Genomic DNA, 27,199 nt, shown 5'->3' with positions numbered 1-27,199 from the left:
TAGGGAGATAGTGTCAACTGCAATACGTGCAGATCCATGTGGTAATTGGGTGTGGATGGTTTAGAGTCAGTGAAGGAAGTGGTTTGCACTTTTAATGTGGAAGGTTAGGCTACAGGGAATTGGTTGGAAGTGTTGGTCAACAATATCCAGAATTGTTTGATTTGTGAATTTTTGGAAGTATGTAGATTGTATAAGATGTGTGTGGGAGGGGGTGAGGGGGCATATTGTTGGGGTGAGGAGGGAAATGAATTTTGGGGACAGATTTGAAGTGAGCTTAAAAATTCAAGTAAAAATTTGAGGTTATGCTGGGCTTCAGGGATGGGATCATTATTACAAGAATGTAGGTAAGGGATTTATACCATTAGTGGATGCCTTCTTTCAGATAACTCCTGTGATTCATCATTGGTGGAGCCTATGTCTCCATCCATACTTCTGTTCATACCAAGCCCATTAATTACCAAAAGTACCTGCATTTACGCTGTCACACTTTTTTTTGTTTTGAATCATCTGTCTTCTGACTCATTTCCAATGGCCCACCACAAATCTCTCTGTTGTGCCTACAGAAGTGCAAATAGCACTTGCACCATATAAATTCAATTATTTGTTTTTTATCTTCAGAATGTCTTAGTTTTTACCCTCTACAGCTCCCTTTATTACCAAGGAAGACATTCCCAGTTGTCTTAATACGTATCCCATCATCCTGTTCCTTCTTATTGTTTGCGTTTCCCATGTGTTCATCTCTTCAGTGGTTCTGCAGAGATCCTCCTCGTTACTTATCTTACCAGTCCACATACCTTTCAATATCTTTCTATGGCATCACATCTCAAATGATTTGATTCTCTTTTCTGGTTTTCCCACAATACATCATGCATTACCATACAATGCTGTGCTCCAGACAAACACTCTTCTTCCTCAAATTGAGGCAGCTAAAAGACGTCTACTAGTATAAAAGTACGCAGACCTGTGTTTTATACTAGTAGACTTCTTTTGGCTAAGAATGCCCTCTTTGCCTGTACTAGACTCCTTTTTATGACCTACTTGCTTCATCTCTCACGTGCTGTTTTGCTTCAAAGGTAGAAGAATTCCTTACCTTTGTCTACTTTGTGGTCACCAACTTTGATGTTAAGTTTATTGTTAATTTCATTTCTGCTACTCTTGTCTTTGTCTTTTGTCAGTTTACCCTCAATCCATATTCTGTTCTCATTAGACTTTCCATTCCACTCAACAGGTCCAGTAATTCTTCTTCACTTTCACTGAGAATAGCAATTTTATCAGGGAGTCCCACCCTGAATTTTAATCCCACTCTTGAATCACACTTTAATTTGTGTCATGTACCGGTGGTCAGAAACAGTCTTCAAAGCTTGAAAGGGTGTTCAGGAAAGGTGGTGCTGAGAAATAACTGTTCAGAAAAAAATTTGATACATTGCACCATTTCTGAGTTATTTGGCATTGAAGTTACACAATCAGGTTGTAATGTACGTAAATTCAAGCAGCCTGCCAGAGGTGGTGTCACCAAACATGTTTTTCATTTAGTTTCCTCAAGCCACCTAGCTTCAATTTATCACTTCAGAAATAGGCACATTTTAACTGGTAAAGAGTATTTCAACATATGGTAGTGCACAGACCCACAGATGTCTGTGCATTACTACATTTTAGCACATGCAAGTACTAGAAATTTCATGCACAACAACCTGACTGGCTAACTTCAGTGCTAAATAACTCAGAAATGCTGCAATGTATTCAAATTTTTTCTTAAAAATTATTTCTTAGCACAATGTCCCCTGCAACTCCCTTACAAGCTTTTCAGACTGTTTCCGACCACCCTGTAGACTGAAGAACAGGGGCAAAATACTACATCTATAACTTATGTATATTTTAATCTGAATACTTCATTCTAGATCTTCCATTCTTATTCTTACCTCTTGGTTCTTGTACACATTTTATATTACCCATCTTTCACTACAGCTTACTCCTATTTTTCTCAGAATTTTGAATATCTTGCAGCATTTTATATATTGAATTTTTTTCTGGATTGACAAATCCTATGAATCTATCTTGATTTAAGTCTTGCTTCCATTATTAACCATAACGTCAGAATTGCCCTATCTCTCTCTCTCTCTCTCTCTCCCTCCACCAAAAAAGTCACACCCATATAGTCTGACCACCCGCGCATGTTGCCTCTGCAATGATAGGAATTCTCTTGCCCAGAATGCTGAAGATCATGCTGAAGCCTTCACAGACAGGCCCTCTCACTTCAATCCTACTCCAAAGACAGATTTCCCACACAATACTCTCCTCAAACATCCCTGTTCCTCCCACTCATGCAATATTATTCCATACTGGAACAACTGAACCATATCCTTCACCAAAACATTGATTATTTATCACTGTACCTGGAAATGAGGACTATCCTAACCACAATCATTTCCATCCCTCCCAAAGTGGTATTCTGCAAATCACTCAATCTAAGCAAAATCCTAGCCCATCCTTATGCCACACCCACTCCCAACCTGTCATCACATGAGTCATATCAAGACCCAGGTGCTGCAAGACCTGTCCGTTACTTCCACCCAGCACATCCTACTCCATTCCTGTCAAATGGTTATTCCATCAGAGGCACGGCAACCTGTGAAAGCAGTCATGTCATATACTAACTCTGCTGCAATTTCTGCACTGCATTTTATGTGGACATGTTCTCCAACCAGCTGTACACACGAACGAATGGCCACTGGCAAAGTGTGGCCAAGAACAGAATTGACCACACTGTGGCAAAATATGTTGCTGAGCACAATATGCTCGATTTCAATATCTGCTTCATAACCAGTGCCATCTGCTTTCTTTCCTCAGCACCATTTTCTCTGAACTATGTAGGTGGGAGTCATCCTTTTAACACATTCTACACTCCCATAGGCCCCCTGCCTCACACCCATCTCCGCCTGGTGCCAAGACTCTAACTTCACTCATCCTGCACCCACAACCTCTTCTCCATGAACTGTGGCAACAGAAAGGGCATATGGCTATGCTCTACCACTACTATTGGCAAATTCATAAATTAAGATGCTTATCCCATGAAGAATGACTGGAAACTGAAGAAGACAATTAACATCATAGTGCATCGCCTGTGATGGTCACCAAACATGTAAAACACTGTTTACAAAATGACACTGTGCAAGAATAACAGCCGACAAACTGATTCAAAGCAGTGTGAAGAAGAGCCCTCAGTGGAGGAAAACTCTCGGTACTACTATTCTTTCAGGAAATGTCGTGGGGAAAGTGAACCAAAGACTGTGTTTTATTGGCAGAACACTTAGAAGATGCACAGATATGCTAAAGAGACAGCCTAGGCTACACTTGTCTATTCTCTTTTGGAGTACTGCTCCACAGTGTGGGCACATTACCAGATACGATTAAAGGAGTACATTGAGAAAGTTTAAAGAAGGGCAGCACATTTTGTATTATTGAGAAATAGGGGAGAGTGTCACAGACATGATAAGGGATTTGCAGTGTACATCATTAAAACAAAGGTGTGTCTCATTACAGCAGTATCTTCTCACAGATATTCAATCACCATCTTCCTCCTCCAAATGCGAAAATATTTTATTGATATCAATCTATACAGGGAGAAAACAATCATCATAATAAACGAATGGAAACAGAGCTAAAATAAAGGAAATCAGACCTCTCTCTCTCTCTCTCTCTCTCTCACGCAAGCACGCACGCACGCACGCACACACACACACACAGATATATGTATATTTTTCCATGTGATGTTCGAAAGTGGAATAATAGAGAATTATTGTGAAGGTGGTTCGATGAACCCTCTGCCGGGCACTTACGTGCAATTTGCAGAATATCAATGTAGATGTAGATAAGGAATGGAATTCTGATTCCCTTTCAGTTCCCTCTCATATTATTGCTGGTATATAAATAATAAACCAGAAACACAGCTTGAAGACAGCAAAAGGTTGATAACTTAGGAGCAAGTGCAATATTATGTGCTTGTTTAACATTACTGCTGCATTTCTTATGTAATGGGATCCTTTCTCATTTCTGAACAAACCAGTTTTCCCAGGAAAATGTACCATTTCACATATATTAAAACTCTCACAGTTATTTGGCAGTGGCATTGAAAATCACAGGCCTGGTGTTCAAGATCATAGATACCTGCCACCAACAACACAGTTAATCTCAGATTCCTGGTGCAAAAGATCTACACCATAACAAAGGTCAAAATATTGGCCATGTCTGTCGGAGGACTCCTCAAAAATGGATAAAGAAGAAAGGGGCAGAGACAGATAAACAGCCTACCTCGAAGCTGAGTATTAGCCCCAACAATTTTTAATTTTCACACCCACGACTAACCACTACCAAATGACACCAAAAGCATTATATATGTGAATTATCAAACTACGGTTGTTCAGGACTGCTTCTTTGAGGAAGCTGAAGCAAAGTTAACTAAACCTCTAATGACGCTAGAGCAATAAGTTCTTCGCAATCAACTTAAGACCAGCCTCACAACAATACAGGCTTGCATCTTTCACCTCCACAACAGGCATACACCAAGAGGGCTCCAGGTTATGTGGAGAGTAACACTGTTGGAGCACTGTCCCTAACCAAAATTCTTGGGTTTACCTTGGACTGACATATAAGCAGTACTGCACCAACTCCAACATTAAACTCGATGACACAAATAATATCCTCCAAAAAATTATAGGCAGACTGGAATTTTAAACCATAAGTGGTAAAAACAACTTTGTTATTTGGCCAGTTAATATGCCTCACTTGTCGTGCATAAACCTGCCCATGTTAAGAAAGTTGATGCTGCACTCAGTAAACTGTTCACTAGCTGTCTGAAACCTGTTCAAACAGATAAGTTTCACCACCTGGTTGGAATTACTCATTTGCCGACAACATTGTTTTATTATTTTGAGCTTTTCCTCATTACAGAGGCTTATCTCCAACATAATAATTTACTCGGAAGTTACAATACAAAGAATAAACGTTCTTAAACTATATTTTCAAAATATTCCTCCAGGTGTTTCAATCTTGTGTGTCCTCTTCCTCTGCGCCCATTCTCCTCATTGTGCACTGTACATTTTTGGATCCAAGTGGTCAGAGGTCGTCGTCGTCTTCTTCTTCTCCCTTCCGGTTCCCATTCCAGTATAAATTTTCTTCAGACTTCTCCAAAAGTCCATCTCCAGAACTTGTAATTTTTTAATGTGCTCCATGTTAATTGTCCAGGTCTCTGTTCCATACAGAACCACACTCTTTAATATGGATTTGTATATTAATTTTTTAGTTCTGCTCATTACATTCCTGCTCCATAAAACTGAGTTAAGCATCCCAATGACCTTCCATCTGCTACTAATTCTTTTATTGATTTCTGACTCCGATTCTCCCTCAATTTATAAAATGGATCCCAAATAACAGAAAGTGTTTATCTTTTCGATTTTCTTTCCTTTAATGTATAACTCATCTGAATCATTAGTCAAGTATTCTGTTTTTTGGTAATTAATCTTCAAACCCCAAGTTTTGTATGCTACTGCTAGTTGATTGATAAATGAACAACAAACTAAGCCTAAAATGGAGATCTGACTAACTTAAAGAACCAGCACTGGATGGAATCATCACAAGAATTAGCCCTTGGCAATTATATAAAGTGAGTAACATGTCCATTTGTGGTGAGGTCCAAACAACCCAATGTGTGTATTGGTAGACTGATTGCCCCATCCAATGTAGACTCAAAAACTTCATGTCAACAACTCCCAATGCAATTGATATCACCCCAATTCTGGTCTATGCTAGTCTAACTAAAATGCTCTGTTTTTATTATATAATTTGAAATATGCAATTTGCGTAATAAATGCCACTCATGTAGAACAACTCTATTTCCATAAAATGTACTTCTTTCTTCCTTCTTTTAATTTGTCTTCTTATGGTACTGACACAGATTTTTAAAAACTGTTAACAAATGAACTGTTTAAGCTACTGATCATGCAATATATTTGTCATCCTGAAAACATTCTAATGCCCACATACCATTCAGGGGACACTCAATGTGTTACCTACACTTCTTTGGAGAAACATTAACTAGTCTGGTAAATATTAGTTACTATTTGTCATAATGTGGGCTGGTGTGTGGGGAGGGGGAGGGGGCAGGGGAGGGGGGGGGGGTTGTAGAAGCCTCATTGTTGCAACAACACCCACTGGCTGATACTGTTTATGAAGAATCCACCAGGCCTTGTCAATATGAGTACCATATTACATACTATGACTGGTCAGCCATTAAACTACACTCCTGGAAATTGAAATAAGAACACCGTGAATTCATTGTCCCAGGAAGGGGAAACTTTAGTGACACATTCCTGGGGTCAGATACATCACATGATCACACTGACAGAACCACAGGCACATAGACACAGGCAACAGAGCATGCACAATGTCGGCACTAGTACAGTGTATATCCACATTTCGCAGCAATGCAGGCTGCTATTCTCCCATGGAGACGATCGTAGAGATGCTGGATGTAGTCCTGTGGAACGGCTTGCCATGCCATTTCCACCTGGCGCCTCAGTTGGACCAGCGTTCGTGCTGGACGTGCAGACCGCGTGAGACGACGCTTCATCCAGTCCCAAACATGCTCAATGGGGGACAGATCCGGAGATCTTGCTGGCCAAGGTAGTTGACTTACACCTTCTAGAGCCGTTGGGTGGCACGGGATACATGCGGACGTGCATTTTCCTGTTGGAACAGCAAGTTCCCTTGCCGGTCTAGGAATGGTAGAACGATGAGTTCGATGACGGTTTGGATGTACCGTGCACTATTCAGTGTCCCCTCGACGATCACCAGTGGTGTACGGCCAGTGTAGGAGATCGCTCCCCACACCATGATGCCGGGTGTTGGCCCTGTGTGCCTCGGTCGTATGCAGTCCTGATTGTGGCGCTCACCTGCACGGCGCCAAACACGCATACGACCATCATTGGCACCAAGGCAGTAGCGACTCTCATCGCTGAAGACGACATGTCTCCATTCGTCCCTCCATTCACGCCTGTCGCGACACCACTGGAGGCGGGCTGCACGATGTTGGGGCGTGAGCGGAAGACGGCCTAACGGTGTGCGGGACCGTAGCCCAGCTTCATGGAGACGGTTGCGAATGGTCCTCGCCGATACCCCAGGAGCAACAGTGTCCCTAATTTGCTGGGAAGTGGCGGTGCGGTCCCCTACGGCACTGCGTAGGATCCTACGGTCTTGGCGTGCATCCGTGCGTCGCTGCAGTCCGGTCCCAGGTCGACGGGCACGTGCACCTTCCGCCGACCACTGGCGACAACATCGATGTACTGTGGAGACCTCACGCCCCACGTGTTGAGCAATTCGGTGGTACGTCCACCCGGCCTCCCGCATACCCACTATACGCCCTCGCTCAAAGTCCGTCAACTGCACATACGGTTCACGTCCACGCTGTCGCGGCATGCTACCAGTGTTAAAGACTGCGATGGAGCTCCGTATGCCACAGCAAACTGGCTGACACTGACGGCGGCGGTGCACAAATGCTGCGCAGCTAGCGCCATTCGACGGCCAACACCGCGGTTCCTGGTGTGTCCGCTGTGCCGTGCGTGTGATCATTGCTTGTACAGCCCTCTCGCAGTGTCCGGAGCAAGTATGGTGGGTCTGACACACCGGTGTCAATGTGTTCTTTTTTCCATTTCCAGGAGTGTATATATCAATGGTGACTATGCCTGCACCATTCCGCAACATCACACATTTATCTTATGATCAGTGGTTTTTTGTCAGCATATTGATCATAATAGCTGAGCCACATCCTTCATACCAATACCCTCTCTACATGAGCAAAGTAAAGTCTTTGCAATAGTTAACAAGAACATCATTCGTACAGTACACTTTGAGTTAGGTGGTTCCTATTGACTTTTTGTTTTGTCAGAACAATGCTTGGATTTAGTGATTCTCTGAGTTTCCTATTTCACCCTAACGTCAATGACCTAGTGTGGCAAACTAACGTCAATGACCTAGTGTGGCAAAACAAACGCTGTATCATTGTGAGAGATGTAATGGCAAGACAGTGTGTTAGGACTTACCCCTATTCACTACTGCTAGTGCCACTTCACCATTATGCAACTGTGCTTAACATACAATGGATTTCCCTATAATCTAAGAGTGAAATTAAAATAATTTTTCCAAACTTCATCAATGTATGATTCAGTACATTAATGTTAACATTGTTAAGTCTCAGAATGATCAAATCAATATGTTTCACTAAATGTAATAGAGGGAAACATTCAACGTGGGAAAAATATATCTAAAAACAAAGATGATGAGACTTACCAAACAAAAGCGCTGGCAGGTCGACAGACACACAAACAAACACAAACATACACACAAAATTCAAGTTCTCACAACAAACGGTTGCTTCATCAGGAAAGAGGGAAGGAGAGGGAAAGACGAAAGGATGTGGGTTTTGAGGGAGAGGGTAAGGAGTCATTCAAATCCCGGGAGTGGAACCCCACTCCACCAAGAGTGTCTTTCCGCCGTCCACCTAACCTTCGTAACCTCTTAGTTCATCCCTATGAAATCCCCAAACCACCTTCCCTACCCTCTGGCTCCTACCCTTGTAACCGCCCCCGGTGTAAAACCTGTCCCATGCACCCTCCCACCACCACCTACTCCAGTCCTGTAACCCGGAAGGTGTACACGATCAAAGGCAGAGCCACGTGTGAAAGCACCCACGTGATTTACCAACTGACCTGCCTACACTGTGAAGCTTTCTATGTGGGAATGACCAGCAACAAACTGTCCATTCGCATGAATGGACACAGGCAGACCGTGTTTGTTGGTAATGAGGATCACCCTGTGACTAAACATGCCTTGGTGCACGGCCAGCACATCTTGGCACAGTGTTACACCGTCCGGGTTATCTGGATACTTCCCACTAACACCAACCTGTCAGAACTCCGGAGATGGGAACTTGCCCTTCAGTATATCCTCTCTTCTCATTATCCGCCAGGCCTCAACCTCCGCTAATTTCAAGTTGCCGCCGCTCATACCTCACCTGTCTTTCAACAACATCTTTGCCTCTTTACTTCCGCCTCGACTGACATCTCTGCCCAAACTCTTTGCCTTTACAAATGTCTGCTTGTGTCTGTGTATGTGCGGATGGATATGTGTGTGTGTGCGAGTGTATACCTGTCCTCCCTAAGGTAAGTCTTTCCGCTCCTGGGATTTGAATGACTCCTTACCCTCTCCCTTAAAACCCACATCCTTTCGTCTTTCCCTCTCCTTCCCTCTTTCCTGATGAAGCAACCGTTTGTTGCGAAAGCTTGAATTTTGTGTGTATGTTTGTTGTGTGTCTATCGACCTGCCAGCGCTTTTGTTTGGTAAGTCTCATCATCTTTGTTTTTAGATATGTTTCACTAAATATATTGTTTTAGGAAAAAATTAGTGGCACTAAATAATGAAGCTAAAAATTGCTCAGAAAGTGCAAATGTATGTCGCAATCAAAAGTTACAAGTCTCAACTTGATCGGGGCAATATTTTGGTCAAAATTGGCATTTTTGCAAAAAATTAAAGGTGCTAAATATTAGACTCAGAAAGATAAAATTTATATGTAGCCTCAGTTTGATATAAAAACATTAAGTATGTGACTCCATTAAGCTACCTCTGTTAGTTTTCAAGCTATATACTAAAAACCAAATTTGGAACAAAATCTTCCTTACTCATAACAGGTAAGCATCATTTGTATCTGTGATAGAAGGTTCTAATTTCAGCACTTAATTACACTCATCAAATAATACAGCTGTACCAAGTTTCAAGACTTTAGTGTAAATGACAATCATTACAAGGAATCTTAGGGAGGCAGTTCAGAGGTCATGTTCTGCTGCTGGTTCTGTCCTAAAAATTCCAGCTGGCGAAGTTTAAATGCAGTTGAGCTAAAACTTTTTCAGAAGCTAAAGCAAACTTAACTCCATTCATATAAAAATTAAGAAGACTGTAAATTATTGAATACCAGGGATATTAATTACTACATGTCTGATACAAGGGCTATTTAGAAGCTGCTACCTGTGCCAAGAGCTGTTGATAGCAAATACTACTTTCAGTAGTCTGCTATGCCCATACATAAAAATGGCCAGAGAGGCAGTGAAAAGAGACACTTCGCACCAAGGTATCAATCTGGCCATGTCAGTCAAATGCCTGCGAGTGCTCTTCCTTGGATGATGTCACAGTGGGGCAGCTCAAAAACGTGTTTTCGGTAAAAGTAGGAAGTGAACTCACGAGGACTGTACACCATCATGGATCACTTAGTTTTCACAAAAGTAACTGTTTGTGTGCTGCCCATAATGTTGACAGAACCATGCGGCAGGTGGTGCGATTATTTTCCACTTTTGATTCAGGCAGTTAACTTTTGGTGATCAGAAGATGCACCACTTTACCTGGAACTTCTCGTAGAGGTCGCCTCTGAACAGCTAATAGTGCTGTTCTCAATAGGGATATTATTATTATTATTATTATTATTATTGTTATTGTTATTATGAGGAACATTATTATGTTTTGTGCATGTGAACTTTTACTGAATATATCAATTAGTTAAAACCCAAAACCTTTATTTATAGTCATAGTTCCTGATCCTGATGAGTAACAGCAAGTAGGAACATTTTCTTTCAGTAAATAAAATGAGTAATGTGCACTTGCGGACTGTAAATTAGAAGTCAGTATGTTCTCCATCACTTTGTGGCTGACTGCAAAAATAGTTTACAGACTCTTATAAATGGCAAGGATATTTTATTATTTACCCACCATCTCATCCCACACTAGAAACATAAAAGTCTGTGAAACTTGTCTGAATGCACAAGTTTGTGGTATCATTTTATTGCACTTACTCCTCTTCAATAACTAATTCTGACAGAAAGCATGTCTATGATTAACATTTTATGCCTGCACTTACATACCCCTACGTGCATAGTCTGAAATTGCAAAATGGACATTCATTTTGTAGTCTGAATATTTTTGCTCATTTAGTGTACAACACACATTCCACGGAGACATGATTTAAAGATCATAGTAAGGCTTTGGTCATCATAACTGGCTCTCAACACAGTAGATCCCAATCATAATTAAGCACTTTTGCAACATCAGGCCACATGATACATCCCTCAAATCCAAATCAACACTGAACACGGCACTACATGTACTGTGGTTATCCATAATACAAGACTGTTACCAATATCTCACTGAAGCACTGCCTTGCCATAGACAAGGCGAAAGGAAAACCCATATATTGTCAGATAGATGATCATAATTCTGTGTACACATGTAGTAAACTGCATGTCAGTTATGGCTATAGTAAGCTGAATAAATAAAAGAAGCCACTATATGACACAGTTGTGTAAAAAGAAGTTTATTTCTATCACAATAATATCTCACAGAATACAAAATACTGCAACATCATGTAAATTTGATAAAAATATATACGCAACATAACTTTTTATAATGGTATTGGGAATGCATTCACTGATACTTGAATAATACTACATACCATATTGCGCAACAATTTATAGAATATATGACAAGAGTGAAAATTTCAACCACGTACGTTGTCAATAATCTTATTTGATACTATTTTTAATAAAACAGAAGAAAATTTAATTTACCAGATAGAGATTCTCAACTATGTAAAATGCAATTCAACAATAATGGGAATTCCTGGATGGCGCAATAGGTACAATATGTGGTGTCACCGCCAGACACAACACTTGCTAGGTGGTAGTTTTAAATCGGCCGCGGTCCATTAGTACATGTCGGACCCGCGTGTCGCCACTGTGTGATCGCAGACCGAGCGCCACCACAAGGCAGGTCTCGAGATACGGACTAGCACTCGCCCCAGTTGTACGGACGACTTTGCTAGCGACTACATGGACAAAGCATTGCTCATTAGCCGAGCCAATAGTTAGAATAGCCTTCAGCTAAGTCAATGGCTACAACCTAGCAAGGCACCATTAGTAACATTGCATGTATCTAAAGAGTCTCACTTGTATCGCCACAATCTCCAGATGTACCAAAAAGGATGGATTAAAGTTAAGTATTCCAGAAGCTACGTACTTTTCTTTATAGCATTCATTACATATCCTGTTTCAGACCTCCCGCCATCCTGCTTTAACTTAGCGCGTGCCTTTCGGCTTCCTCTCATTGTGTCTAGGCTGTCTTGTCTAGACACAACACAATAAATGAAAGACAACCACTCACCTATAGCGGACTGATGCATGGAGCACAGAGGCAAGTAACAGGAAACAGCATTCACACTATCTTTTGAGCTCTTGTTCTTTTTCTAGCAAATGTACAAACAAGCACACCATTTGCATGGCTGTGGTTGTGTGTGTGAATGAGTGTACCTCTGCCTCTTTTTTTTTTTTTTAAAAAAAAAAAAAAGAGAGCAAGAGCTCCAAAGCTAATGTGAATGCTATTTCCTGTTACATGTCTCTGTGCTCCACCCTTCTGTCTGCCATAGTAAAATGTTTGTTTTAGCTGTTTCAGGAACATCCTACAACAATGAAATTACCTACTTGAAAATGAAGAAAGCATGTAGGGGAGACCGGGGACAAGAGTAACACGATATGAAAGTAACATCCCTCCACTACATTCGCCTGTAGCTCCGAAAATCAAGTGATTCAAACACTGTATTCCCTTCATGTTTCCCAACTGCCTACCAATTGTTGGCCAGTATTGGAGAGTCTCTGTTGAGTGTGCCGCAGTAAAATGTTTTTTCAGTCTCTCACATAAGTTTTCTCAATTTTCTTAGTTTTGTGATAACGGTGGCATTACTCTGTAAACGTAATAATTTAACTATGTGAAACTTTCAGTTTTATGCCACCATTGTCAACATTTTCATTACTTGTATAGATTGTGTCTAATATATCAATTAAACAGAAAGGAGTGGTCGGGGACAAAAGAAACATTACTGCTGGGGATGGAAGTAACAGTGTTTCTTTCGTCCCCATTACTGAGGAAGTATTATTAGCTGCAGTTCCCCCCCCCCCCCCCATCCCCCCCGTTAGCAAACAGTAAATTAGGTATGATACTGTCAGGAGTAGCAGTGTCTTGCTTGACAAACTCGTTATTACTGAACAGACTCATTATTTACTTAGTTATTTCGTTACAGGGAATTATGCCACAAACACGAGTTAGGACGACTACAAAGGACTAACTCCTACTACTGTATATCAAACTGTGGCAGATGATGTTGCAAATTATATTATAAGTAATAGAGCAGTAGCAAAGAAACACAATGTATGCCATGTAACATTGCATTGGTACATTAAAAAGAAAGAGAAACATATGCATGATAGTAGGACACCAATGCCTCGTGTTGGATATAGAAGTGTAAAATGAGTGTTCTCCGATGAACAATAAAAAATTATAACTGAATATGTGATTAAAGTGTCTGAGATATTTTATGGACTTTGCCCTAAGGATATCCATAAATTAGCTCACGAACTGGCAACGACAAACAATATACCAGTTCCATCAACTTGGGTGGACAATCAAACTGTTGGTCCAGACTGATTTTCAGCATTCATGAAGAGGAATCCCCAGTTGTCTATTCGGTTGCCTCAACCCACAAGTCTTGCTCGAGCAACGAGCTTTAATCCAACAAATGTGGCTGCCATTTTCAACAACCTGGCTAGCGTTATGGAGAGATATAATTTAGAGCCCATGGACATCTTGAATATGGACGAGACAGATGTCACCACTGTTTAGAAATCAAACAGGATTGTTGCTAAACAGGGAATAAAGCAGGTAGGAGCTATCACATCGGCTGAAAGAGGCACTCTTGTCACTGTTGCTATTGCCATCAACGCTCAGGGTAACAGCACACCATCTCTCTTTGTATTCCTTCGCTTGAGGTATCATGGCCATTTTATTTGAGACGGTCTTATTGGTTGCATTGGAGCAGGAAATGCGAGTGACTGGATGCAACAGGAATAACTTTTGTTATTCTTGTGTCATTTCATAAAATTTGCTAAACCAACTCCTGAGCACAAATGTTTTCTGCTTCTCGACAATCACAAATCTCATCCATCCATCAGAAGCCTGAATTTTTGCAAAAGCAAGGGGATTGTTATGCTGTCATTCCCACTGCACTGTACACACGGGATGCAGCCTCTAGACCATTCAGTTTATGGTCCATTCAAAAAGATGGTGAATGCTTTTGCTGACAACTGGATCAAGAATCATCCGCGAAAGACCATGTCACTTTATGACATCCCTTCAATTGTAAGGGAAGCACTTCCACTTGCTGTAACTCCCAAAAACATTGCAGCATGGTTTCACTGCACAGGCATAGTACCATTTAATAGGAATGTGTTCAGTGAAATCAATTTTGCACCATCTTCTGTCACTGATCGCCCAGCAAAAGCTTCCAATTATGGAAAGCAAACTATGTCCTTAGCAGAACCATTAGCATTTTCTAGTGACCCATCTGAAGCTGGAAGGACATCTAATCTGGATCCAGTAGCAATATGCAAGAAAACACTTTCACATATCAGCCTGTGATGCAGGACCTAGTAGTTTACAACCATCTTATTCAGTTCACGCAACCTTTTCACCCGAAGGTGTTTGCCCATAACCAAAAGCAGATCCAAGGCAAGAAGGAAGAAAAGGGAGAAAGTCTGCAATTTTGACTGACATTCCAGAGAAACTGACTATGGAAGAAGAGCTGAAGGCCCATCCCAGGGCGAAAAAAGCGGAAAAGAAGCTAAATTTAAAAAGCAGCCAGCCAAGAGTGCGAAAACAGAAAAAACCTGAAGAATCATCATCGGAAGACAATGACAGCTACTGCATTGTATATGTCGAGCCTTTCCATCACAGTCGTCGCAAAGAGAAGTGGATTCAGTGTTGGGAATGTAAGGGTTGGTCTTGTGTTGCTTGTACCAAAGGGGGGGAAATATTTATGTGTGCCACAATTGTGAATCTGAATAGGACTAAGATATGCATTACTTTTCTCTTTTACTGACTCACTGAATATTTATTCATAAAGCCTGCATAATAATTGTAAATTAATGAGAATTGAAGTTTATTGATGTTTCATTAATGTTTTGTAATGGTAATGTACTTTAAGTTGCTGTATGAGTCCTTTAGGTAATAAAATGTGGTTTAACTTATTATGTTACTTTCGAAACCTACTTGTGTTACTAGCGTCCCTGGTAACGGGGACACAAGTAACAGGAACACAGATGCCTTAAAATTAGTTTTACAAATTCCAAACATAAGTGATTTTGTGTGGAACTAAATTCATCTATGTTAGGAAAGCTTCAGAGAACACACACATTAATTCCTTTTGTTTCAAAAGTTTATAAGGAGGTAATAAAAAAATTCAATATGCAAAATTTTACTTTTGTTGCCGGTCTCCCCTAGTCATTTGCAACAACACATATTACATTTCATTTAATCATTTCAGAGATTAATTAGAAATTTCCATAGTAAAATGAAACCACATGACACATGACACTAAATATGATGTCTGAGTGACATATTTTACTACAACAAATCTCAAAAAATATCACAGTACATTTTCAGCTAGTAAAATATTTAAGGTTTTGCAACTAAAGTTGAAAAATAGTTTGCTCCATAGACAAAACATGTTTCATATCCTAAAATGTGAACCACTGTAGAAACTGTATGACCTTGAGCAGCCTCAGTGGCCATTGTGACTTGACTGAATAGTGAGAATAGCTTATCTCTCTACCTTCTGGCAGTGATGGCAGCTTACTAGGATAAAAAATTGGTTTATCGTGTGGGCAATTTGTTATGAGGCTATCCATAGATGTCTTCATTTTAATGCCATCACAGTCTACAAGCTCCAGCGTTTTGTTAAAGCAGATCCTAATTTCAAAAAGGTAAGCATTGCCCTGAAAAAATATTATATGAATTAGATTCCTTAGTTAAAAATTGTGAAAACATATGTTTGGACTCACACAAAAATAAAAAATATACACACAATAACAATCTACAAAGAAGCTTGAGGCATTTCCGCGTGAAAAGCATTACACATCCTCCACAAGCAGGACTAAAGGCAGTCAATAAAATTAGCAAATGTACTACCACAGTACTATTTGAGAGGCTTCCATAGTAAAATAAAAGTTCACAAAAGCCCACTGAGTATTACAATCTTATTCTAAATAAAACTTCAGTTCAGTAGAATGATAGAATGTATATTCAGCAATATTATCATCATATTATGTCTTATGAATAACCGAAAATGAACAGATATTGAATAAAAGTACCAATTTTTTTAGGTGTTTTAAGAATTTATCTTAAGATCAGACATTCAGAAAAATGATTTTTCACTGCAGCTCAAACTGTATTTACAGGTGATGTCTCAGGAAGAAACTGTGCTACACTTCTTCCTTCCCATAGCAAGACTGCACTGAAAGAAATGTCATAAAGACGTTGCAAATACTGAAAAAATGTCCTTTTAATAAAATTAACTTCTTCTTTCTGCCATTCCAAGCTCATCAGTGACAATATCCGACAACAAAACCCTGCGAAATGAGGTTTTGTGAGCTCCTATTGGAGGACAGACTTCTGCCCTGTCATTACCAAGGAGAGATGGAGCAACTACAGCAACACAAAAAGTATGATGTACGATGACATGCTTTGATTCTGCCTTATACAGAAGAGAATTAGTATGGTCCCACTACTCTTAATGATGAACTTTAAGAAATATGATGACATGCCCTGTCTGGACCAAGAAATGACCATATTGCTGTGGACATTTAATTTAAATATTTGTTTGTCCAGTTAGAGGCACCATGTCACTGACTGCGCAGTCCCTCCTGCCGGAGGTTCGAGTACTCCCTCGGGCATGGGTGTGTGTGTTGTTCTTAGCATAAGTTAGTTTAAGTAGTGTGTAAATCTAGGGACTGATGACCTCAGCAGTTTGGTCCCATAGGAAATCACACACACACATTTATTTGTTTGTCAATTGATGCATGCTGTGAGCACTAGCATCTACAGCTGTTACTGAATAATTTTTTGTTCCACCTATTTATTACACATAGTTCCTCTTTGATTATTCAAAGCCTTGGAACATTCAACTGCACACAGCACATTATCTGAACACTGATAGCAACAGTGCCTCACGAAGAGCTCCACAGTTTGAGAATAAAGGAATATTTTCACGAAAGACATGTCATGCAACTTGTATTGGTGACAGGAATTCTTTGATAAAACACCACTCCAGGAGATTAAGTACCACAAGTAGCTCCGGGAAGAAGCACTATAACTTCTGATATAGCCTGATTACACTTTTCACAGTTTTCTCCCATACACGTGTGTGTGTGTGTGTGTGTGTGTGTGTGTGTGTGTGTGTGTTTTAATGATTACCATAGTTGCAAACTGACGACAAGAATACTGACACATTGCTTAGGAAAGTATGTTGGCAGACCTGCTCATTGACCTTATCACAAGAAGTCAGCCACAGTGCAGAGGTTGTAGAAGAGCAGCATTGCTACGCTTCTTGGTATTAATTTGAAATATTTTTATCTTTGTATTTATGATCATGGATTATCTTGCTGCCTTGACTTTTCTACATCTACATACATACTATGCAAGCCACCATATGGTGTATGTTGGAGAAAATCTTGCATCACTGCTAGTCATTTTCTTTCCTGTTCCACTTGCAAATAGAGCAAGGGAAAATGATGCTTTATATGCATCTGTAAAAGCCCTAATTTCTCTTGTCTTGTCTATCCTGTCCTAACGTGAAATGTACATTAGTGACAGCAGAATCTTTCTCCAGTCAGCTGCAAATACTCGTCCTTTAAATTTTCTCAACAGCATTTCATGAAAAAAGCATCGTCTTCCACCAGGAATTCTCTTTTGAATTCATGATGCATCTCAATAACACTCATTTGTTAATCAAATCTATACTAAAAAATCTAGCACCATTCCTATGAATTCCTTCAATTCCTTCCTTTAATCTGACATGACGGGGATCACCAACACTCAATCAGAACTCAAGAATGGGTTGCACAAATGTTCTATACTTGGCCTCCTTTATAGATGAGGTACACTTTCCTGAAATTCTCACGGTAAACAATTAATTAATGTGACAAGTGTCAAGCAGCACACCACTAATATTGCATTTGAACATTACAGAATTGTTTTTCCGATTCTTCTACATTAACTTATATTTATGGTCACAACACAAGGTTAAAAGAGGACTTTCATAGTAACCACTCAAACTATACCCTTGTACAGAAAGGAGCAAATTATACAAGCATCAAAACTTACAATGCTTTGCCCACTGTCATCAAAAGTCTTGCTCCTGAAACACCAAAGTTCAATAGAAAACTGAAGGAATACCTAATACAAAAGTCATTCTACTCAATTAGTGAATTTTTTAGTGCATAGGAGTAAATTTTTATTACATAACTGAGTTAGCCATTCAATGTAAGCATAAATGTAAACTATTTTTTGCTGTAGTGTTATATTGTTGCTCAAATACTTGAATACTGTTTGTAACAATATTAGGGAAGGAAAGTTGCTACTCCCCACATAGTAGAGACGCTCAGTCGTGATAGGCACAACAAAAAGATTCACATAATTATAGCTTTCGGTCATTAAGGCCTTTGTCAGCAATAGACACACATACACACATGTGCATACACACTCGCGCTAACGCAACTTGGAAGTGCAAGTTGCGTTCGCGTTAGCATGAGTGTGTGTGTGTGTGTGTGTGTGTGTGTGTGTGTGTGTGTGTGTGTGTGTGTGTATTGCTGACAAAGTCCTTGATGGCCGAAAGCTATAATTGTGTGAATCTTTTTGTAGTGCCTATTGCGATTCAGGATCTCTGCTATATGGTGAGTAGCAACATTCCTTCCCTAATATTGTTACATTCCATCCTGGATTTTCCATTGTTTGATATTGTTTGTGGTGTCTCTAGCACAGAGTGCCCTATCTTTGACTCTGACCTCTTTGAACTGCTTTTGTTCTACTTCTCCCAGTGCGCAACTTGTGTACTGCCATGTTTGTTCTTCTTGCCTCGGTGTCTAATAAATGCATTTATGATATTTAAAGTGTGTTATTGCCGACCAGCAAAATGTGATAACCCACAGTGGTGACCCTGACATTGTCGTCGTGCAATCACGAGTTATTTTGTGCTTCTCTTCATCATTAACAGACTTTATGTGGCAGTCCACACTGTTTTCGGAACAATGGATCTACCAGTGTCTTTCAGTGCTAGTGCCACACATCCTATTAGCTGTGCTTGTGACCATGAGTGGTCAAGTGTACCTAATGCACATTCGATTAAAAATGAACAATTATCTACACCCGGCCACTTAACCTTAACCAACAGAACGTGGCCACCGTCAAGTGCGGCAGCTCAACAATGGCCACAACATGGAAAGTGCACGCTGCCTAATGACATCGTGGACGATCATCCAGTTAAGGACATTGTGGTTTATCCCTCAGCTACACAGTCTCCTTCGGTTTGGTTTGACATGCCGCACGTCAACTCGGCGATACAGGTCGCCTTGACCACATCGGTTTTTGCGAGCGTCACTCCGTGGTCACACCACAACTGCCTTCCGCCTGCTTTCATAACGGCACCAGCCATTCCACCCGCCCCGGTTACCGGGTCAGCCCGCCCGTGGCTGCACTGTGACCACCATCTGCCCGCTGTTGCAACGACATCGGCCGTTACACCCATGCTGCATTCATCATCGGGCCTGGAGTTTGAACACACCATGCCAACTTTTGCACCCGCACACTCCACACCGTGTGCTACATGTGGCCGCCCCCCCCCCCCCCCCACACGCAGACCTCAGGTGGCACACTGTCCACTGCTACTGCACTTCTGGTGTTGGGGGCATCCTGCTCTGCTCGCACGAAACTCAGTCTGCCGGTGCTGCCTCAACATGTGCTACCCGGCAGGTTTCCTATACTGCCTGCTTTGGAAAAAGATAACCCAAAGGCTTGGTTCACATTAGTGGATCACCTACTGGATATCCAAGCTATTTTGGACAAGGATGCATGTTTTGTCTGTCTGGTGAGTCACATCCATGCTCATCTGGACCTCATCAGCAATCTGCTTCTCTCACCGCCAGCCTCGTACAAGTATTTGATGGTGAAAGCATTGCTCATCGAGTGCCTTTCTCACCCACCCTGATCCTGAGGCCCGTGTTTCGATCACAACTGATGCCAGTGACTCAGCTGTGGGTGTTGTTTTACAACAGCACACTGTGGACTCAACCCAACCCCTCTGCTTCTTTTCAAAGAAACTGACTAAGAGCCAGTGTAAGTGGTCAGCTTTCGACCATGATCTCCATGCTGTGTACGAGGCAATTAAACACTTCCGTAGTGACGTTGAGGGGCGATTTTTCATGACCTTCTGGATATCCAAGGTATTTTGGACGATGACACATGTTTTGCCTGCCTGGTGAGTCACCTCCATGCTCATCCAGACCTCATCAGCAATCTGCTTCTCACACCACCCACCTCGCACAAGTATTCGATGGTGAAAGCATTGCTCATCAAATGCTATTCGTAACCTGACTAAGGACCCTCCGCCGAGGCGTTTCCGCCATATGGACTAGATCTGTCAGCACTCTTCCGGCGCATGCTATATCCACGGCGCGGAGAATGTTGTTGCAGACTACCTATCCCGCATCTGCGTGCCAGCCGCACTGCTGAATCTGGAAGAGCTCGCCCGACTTCAGTCTGAAGAAGACGATATACAGCGATTAATTTCGGACAATGAGTCATCACTCTTTGTCCAACCCCACATCCTACACAGGTTGATGAGCCCGGTCCTTTGCAACATCTCTACAGGCACTCCCTGCCCTGGTCCCTACTGCCCTTCGTGACGGGGTATTTATTGCTTTGCATGTCTTCGCTCACCTTAGAACCCAAGCCACGATGAGGCTGATTACTGAGCACTTTGTCTGGCCCGGCGTGAAGCATGACTGCCACACTTGGACCTGCACGTGCGTACCATGCCAGCTTAGCAAGGTCGGCAGGCACGCTCGACCTCCATTAGGCAAGTCTGACATTCCAAGAGGATGCCTTTGGCATGTTCACATCGACATCGTTGATCCCCTCTCCCCTTCCAAGGGGTACAGATACATCTTATCAATCATCGACCGCATAACCCACAGGGTCGAGGCGGTCCCTCTTTTTGATATCACGGCCAAGACCATCACTCATTCTTTCATCTCACAGAGCACCCTATCTTTGACTCTGACCTCTTTGAACTGCTTTTGTTCTATTTCTCTCGGCACGCAACTTGTGCAATGCCATGTTCGTTCTTCTTGCCTCAGTGTCTAATAAATGCTTTTACAATATTTAAAGGGTGTTATTACTAACCAGCCTAGCATGATAACCCACATGTTAATTTGAATGTGTACGCATAAGTGTTACTTCTGATGTATGTAATATGTTTTTATTTCTTCTGGTGTTCCATGTTGTTACTATGAGTCTTGTCATGAATTAACCAAATTGTGTACTGCTGTATTGTTAACATAGTAAAAATACTGACTCTTTCCATATCCTTACAACTCCCTATCAGGATCAATGGAACTTACAATAAGATAAAATAAATAAATCATATCAAATAGAAATTCTGTCTAAGTCATCCTGTTCCTTCTACAGGCACTCAGCTACAATATTTTCCCATGTACTACAGCATCATCAGCAAATAGTCACAGATTGTTGCTCACCCTAGTCATCAGATCATTTATGTATATAGAGAAAAAAGGTGGTCCTATCACACTTTCCTGGGGAAATTCTGATGATAATCTAGTCTCTGATGAACACTTGCCATTGTGGACAACAGACTGGGTTCTATTACTTAAGAAGTCTGAGCTACTCACATTATCTGGGAACCTATTCCATATGCACGGATCTTCATTAACAGTCTTGCATCGAACACATTTCAGAAATCTAGGAATATGAAATCTGCCTGTTGCCCTCCATCCATGGTTTGTAGTATGTCATGTGAGAAAATGGCAAGTTGCATTTCATGCAAGTAATGCTTTCTAAATGCATGTTGATTTGGATAGAAGCATAGAAGCTTTTCTGCCTCATGGAAATTTATTGTTTCAAACTACGAATATGTTCAAGTTTTGTTGGTCTTTTGGCCTTCTTATATGCATGAGTCACCTGCGCTTTTTTCCATTTGCTTGGGACTTTGTGCTAGGAGAGAGATTAACAATAAATGCAAACTAAGTACAGAACACTCTCAGTAAAACCAAATTGGAATTCCATCAAGACCTGACAACTTATCTGTTCTCAACTCCTTCAGTTGCTTTTCTATGCATCGGGTCCCTATTACTGCCCCCCCCCCCCCATATGGGAGTCAGTGTGACAGTCACACGACAGTATGTCTGTACAGTCAACTGTACAGACTGGTCAACAAGTGACTGGATAGAAGCCTTTGACCCGCTTAGTGATTTTCTGTAGAACCAGAATTTTTTCAGGTTCTTGGCAAGACCTTTCACTAAAGTATAACGGTGAAAGTTGTTTTATGCTTTGCGCGTCATTCTTTTTATAGACATACACTGACGTGGCAAAAGTCAAGGGATGGAACTCATTTTGCCTGCTGTAGTGCAGCAACGTCATGTGGCATGGACTCAACAAGTCACTGAAAAGTCCCATGGTGAAACACTGAGCCATGCTGCCTCTGTAGCCATCCATAATTGCAAAAGTGTTGATGTGCGGGATTTTTATGTATGAACCGACATCTCAATTATGTCCCATAAATGTTTGATGGGATTCATGTTTGGCGATATGGGTGGCCAAACCATTCACTCGAACTATCCAGAATGTTCTTCAAACCAATCATAAACAACTGTGACCCAGTGAAATGGCACCTCGTTAGTTGGGAACGTGAAGTCCATAAAAAGCCACAAACAGTCTCCAAGTAGCCAAACACAAGCATTTACAGTCAACAATCAGTTGGACCAGAGACCCAGTCCATTCCATGTAAATACAGCCCACATCATTATGGAGCCACCACTGACTTGCACAGTGCCTTGTTGACAACTCGGGTCCATGGCTTAGTGGGGTCTGTGTCTCACTTGTACCCTACCATCAGCTCTTAACCAACTTAAATTGGTGCTCATCTGCCCAGGCCACACTTTTCCAGTCATCTAGGGCCCAATCGATATGGTCACTAGACCAGGAGAGGCACTGCAGGCAATCTCATCTGGTAGCAGAGGCACTCGCGTCGGTCGTCTGCTGCCATAGTCCATTAATGCTAAATTTCGCTGCACTATCCTAACAGATACGTTCATTGTGTGTCCCACATATATTTCTTTGGCTATTTCACACAGTGCTGCTTATCTGTTAGCAATGACAACCCTACACAAATACTGCTGCTCTTGGTTGTTGGTCATCAGCCACTGTGTTATCCTGGATGAGAGGTAATGCCTGAAATTTGATATTCTCAGCACACTCTTGACACTGTGGATGATGGACTATTGAATTCCCTAACGATTTCTGAAATGGAATGTCCCATGCATCTAGTTCCAACTACCATTCCACATTTAAAGTCAGTTAATTCCTGTCGTGTGGCCATAATCACGTTGGAAACCTTTTCATGTGAATCACCTGTGTACAAATGATAGCTCTGCCTATTCAGTTCCCTTTCATACCTCGTGTATGTGATAGTACCACCATTGATATATGCGTATCTGACTACCTCATAACTTTTGTCGCATCAGTATATGAATTTCTAACTTTTGCTTGTAAACATTTCTACATTCTTCTTTGACCCAAAAGTGCAACACTATCTGCTTCCTCAATATTTTCTAAATTTTGTTATTAAACTATGGTGGATCTATTATATGCTTTTTCACTTAAGGTCGATTCACACTTGATGGAATGTCACCATCACATCTTTAATGTTGCACAGGAAGTCAGTATCAGGGTGTATTCATGCTGAATGTCACGTCACTTCAATTCAATTCATGTAATCTGAAATCACTTGGCTGTTCTCGGCTATTTTTTCAGGGGATTGTGCACCTCACAAGACATTTCTCAACTGTTTTATATGGAAAGTATACATATACTGCAGTAGTTTATATGCGTGAGTGCTGGAGTCTACAATGGTGTGAAAATAGCATTCATCAGGCTCAATGGTTTGCAACTTGCAATTTATAACTCATATTAGGGGAGGAAGAAAAAAGCAAAAGAAGGGTGTGAGTTCAAAATATGTTACAATTACATGGTTCAGGAGGGGAATTTCATATTCTCTACAAGGAACTTGAGGAATATATATCTTTCCCTTCAAGACTCACAGGTTTTCATTATATTTTGTATTTGGCTATTAATTGTTCAAGTGCCTTTCCTGTACCGGAGATAACTAATGAAACCATATAAGTACTACACTAGATTACATTAGATTCAGTATTTGTTCCATAGACCTAAAAATGAGATAATTCTTGTGGGTGTGGAGCATTTCAGGAAGTACGACAAAAGAAACGTAGAACATTTTCATCTAATACTAACTTCACCGATCATTGTCAGGAAATTGTCAGAATATGTGAATACATTACAGTAAACTGGAACTGCTGATATTTATAGAATTAATACACTGTCAGGATGAAACACAGTTATGCACTTTTTAAAAATTTATCATACACAAAAAACTTAATCCTGACTGTTGTGACCTAGTGCTGTCAAAACTGAAATCTAACAAGACATTTTTACTTAAGGTGGTCTAACATCCCTGTTAAGATATTCACCTATAGAGTAGAAGGAGTTGCCTACCAAAAAGTCTTTCAAACTCTGTTTAAACCATGCTTTATCTGAAACCAAGTTTTTAATGGTTGCAGGAAATTTATTGAAAATGTTGTTCCTGAATATTGGACCCCTTTTTGGGCTAAGGAAAGTGATTTTAGATCCTTATGTACATTGTTCTTCTTCCTAGTATTGATACTACATACTGACCTATTGGTTGAAAATGAGACATATTATTTGCAACAAATTTCACTAAGCAATCAATATACTGCGAAGCAATGGTTAGAAAACCCAGCCTCTTCATCAGGTTTTTACATGATGTTTTTGAATATACACCACAAATGAGTCTTATTACATGCTTTGCACTCTAAAAACTTTTTCTAAGTTTGACGAGTTACCCAAAAATATGATCCCATTAGACATAACAGAATAAAGTATGCTACTTTCTTTATATTCGTATCTCCTACATCTGATATCATTAGTATTGCAAATACGGACTTGTTTCGGCACTTCAGCAATTCTATGGTATGCCCTTCCCAACTGAATTTATTACTGAGTTGTAATCACAGATATTTAATACCATCAACCTCTTCTATCTGCACGTCTTCATATGTTATACACATGCTGGAAAGAAATCTCTTACAGATTCTTAACTGTGTATAGTAGGTCTTTTCCAATTTAATGATACTGAATTAGTTTTAACCCATTTATTAGTATCAATAAAAATTTGATTAGCAGCCATTTCTAAATCTGAACTTCACTTATCAAACAATGGAAACTTCAGATAGGAATATCAACAATGTACAGACAGATTGTTACTTACTGTAAAGAACACATATTAAGTGGCAGAGAGGCATAATTAAAAGGCACTTACACAAAGCATTCAACCACAGCCTTCATCAACAAAAGAGAAACACACAACATTCATACACACAAGCAAGCACAGCTCATGGACACATGGAGTTGGCAGCAGAAAATTGTCAATATTATTGTGTTAATATTGGATAGCCACAACATAATGCAATAAAGTAGTGGAAGCAAATTCTGCAGAATTGCATATTATATATTTAAAATAACAGTAACTAATAAAATATGCCGCAAACTTGTGATTATAAGTAAAATGAAAAACAGAAATGAAACAGACACAGAATAGCAGCCACAGGTGAACTCAAACACCGATACATGCACAGATCTCTTGAACATGGACAGAACTTAAATATGGAGGTACTTCTTGCCAAAAGCAAAAGATAAATATCGCATGATTCTGACAATGGCCTGTCAAAACATTCTAGCAAGAAACCTTGACGTGATGGTGGCATGACATGGCGGTGAAGTTCTGTTGACAGCCTGAGTGCATGCCACCATTTGAACTGCAGAGGAAAATCTTTTGATGTGACAGTCATGACAGTGACTTTCTGTCAAGTGAAAATAAACCTTTACTTGGAACAATCTTCACCCGAGAGTGATTAGTGATCAGTTTAAAACTTGCCCATAATTTTCTACGTCCATGGTAATGAAACTGAATAATGCCCATTCACTGTCTACATAAGAAGCTAACAACTGCTTATCCTACTCTTTCCAGCATAAATAATCCCCTAGCCTTCTTTTTCTTGGGCCTTTGTCCCACATCAGTGCAGCATCAACATGGTTACTTACTTGATTTGGCATGCTTAGTTTAAAGGTATCATCTGCAAACGAGAGCTGCTTGATGCAGAATTAAAACATCTCACCAACACACTGATCAGGAATAATTATTCGTTCACTAAGGCAAAAATATCATTAAGTCCACCATGCAGAAATCACAATGATGCTCAAGCATTGGTTATATCAAAAGTTTTCCTGCCTTTCATTAAGCCTGTTACTGGCTGCATAGAAAAAATCTTGAAAAAGCAGAACATCACGATAATCTACAGACCCACCCAGAAGATGCAAGATCACCTAAAATTGGCCGAGGGAGCTTGCCAACCACTGGAAGACGCAAGAATTTACAGGATTCTGTGTAGTTGTGGAGAGATGTACGTGGGTGCTACAAAAAGAACAGCAAAAAATTACTAGAAGAGCACAAGGGTAATTGCAGAAGGGGAGAGACTGACAGATCAGCTGTAGTGAAACATGCTTTGCAGCCAGGAGACCATCAGATTCATTTTGATAGGACTCAAGTACTGACAGCTGCAAGTGGATACCATGATAGGCTATACAGAGAGGCCACAGAGATTGTAAAACAGCCTAGGAATTTCAATAGGCAGCAAGACAGCATGGGGCATGAAGTTAAAAGACATCTGGATTCCAGTGTTGAAGAAGATGTGTACCATTCTTCCACCATGGTGTAATGCCAAAGCAGATGATGGCAGCAGATAACACCCAATTGCTCTTCGGTACTTGAAACATGTGACGTCATGCCACTGAGCGGCAGCACATGGAAGCAGAATATTGCTGCAGTCAGTAGTGA

General features: G+C 40.7%; 1 protein-coding gene across 1 annotated transcript in view; it reads right to left on the bottom strand.

Annotated features, from left to right (window-relative positions):
* Positions 1–12,425: 12,425 nt before the first annotated feature.
* The window catches only part of LOC124619237 (ribonuclease Oy), a 53,161-nt gene continuing 38,387 nt past the window's right edge, over positions 12,426–27,199 (bottom strand). The window contains exon 4 of the mRNA XM_047145479.1: positions 12,426–15,914. Within this exon, the coding sequence (XP_047001435.1) occupies positions 15,657–15,914 (258 nt within the window). The 3' untranslated portion in view covers positions 12,426–15,656. The remainder of the gene's footprint in view (positions 15,915–27,199) is intronic.

This window comes from Schistocerca americana, chromosome 6, assembly GCF_021461395.2.
Source record: "Schistocerca americana isolate TAMUIC-IGC-003095 chromosome 6, iqSchAmer2.1, whole genome shotgun sequence".
NCBI classification, from domain to species: Eukaryota; Metazoa; Arthropoda; class Insecta; order Orthoptera; family Acrididae; genus Schistocerca; species Schistocerca americana.
This window is presented reverse-complemented; position numbering and strand designations above follow the sequence as displayed.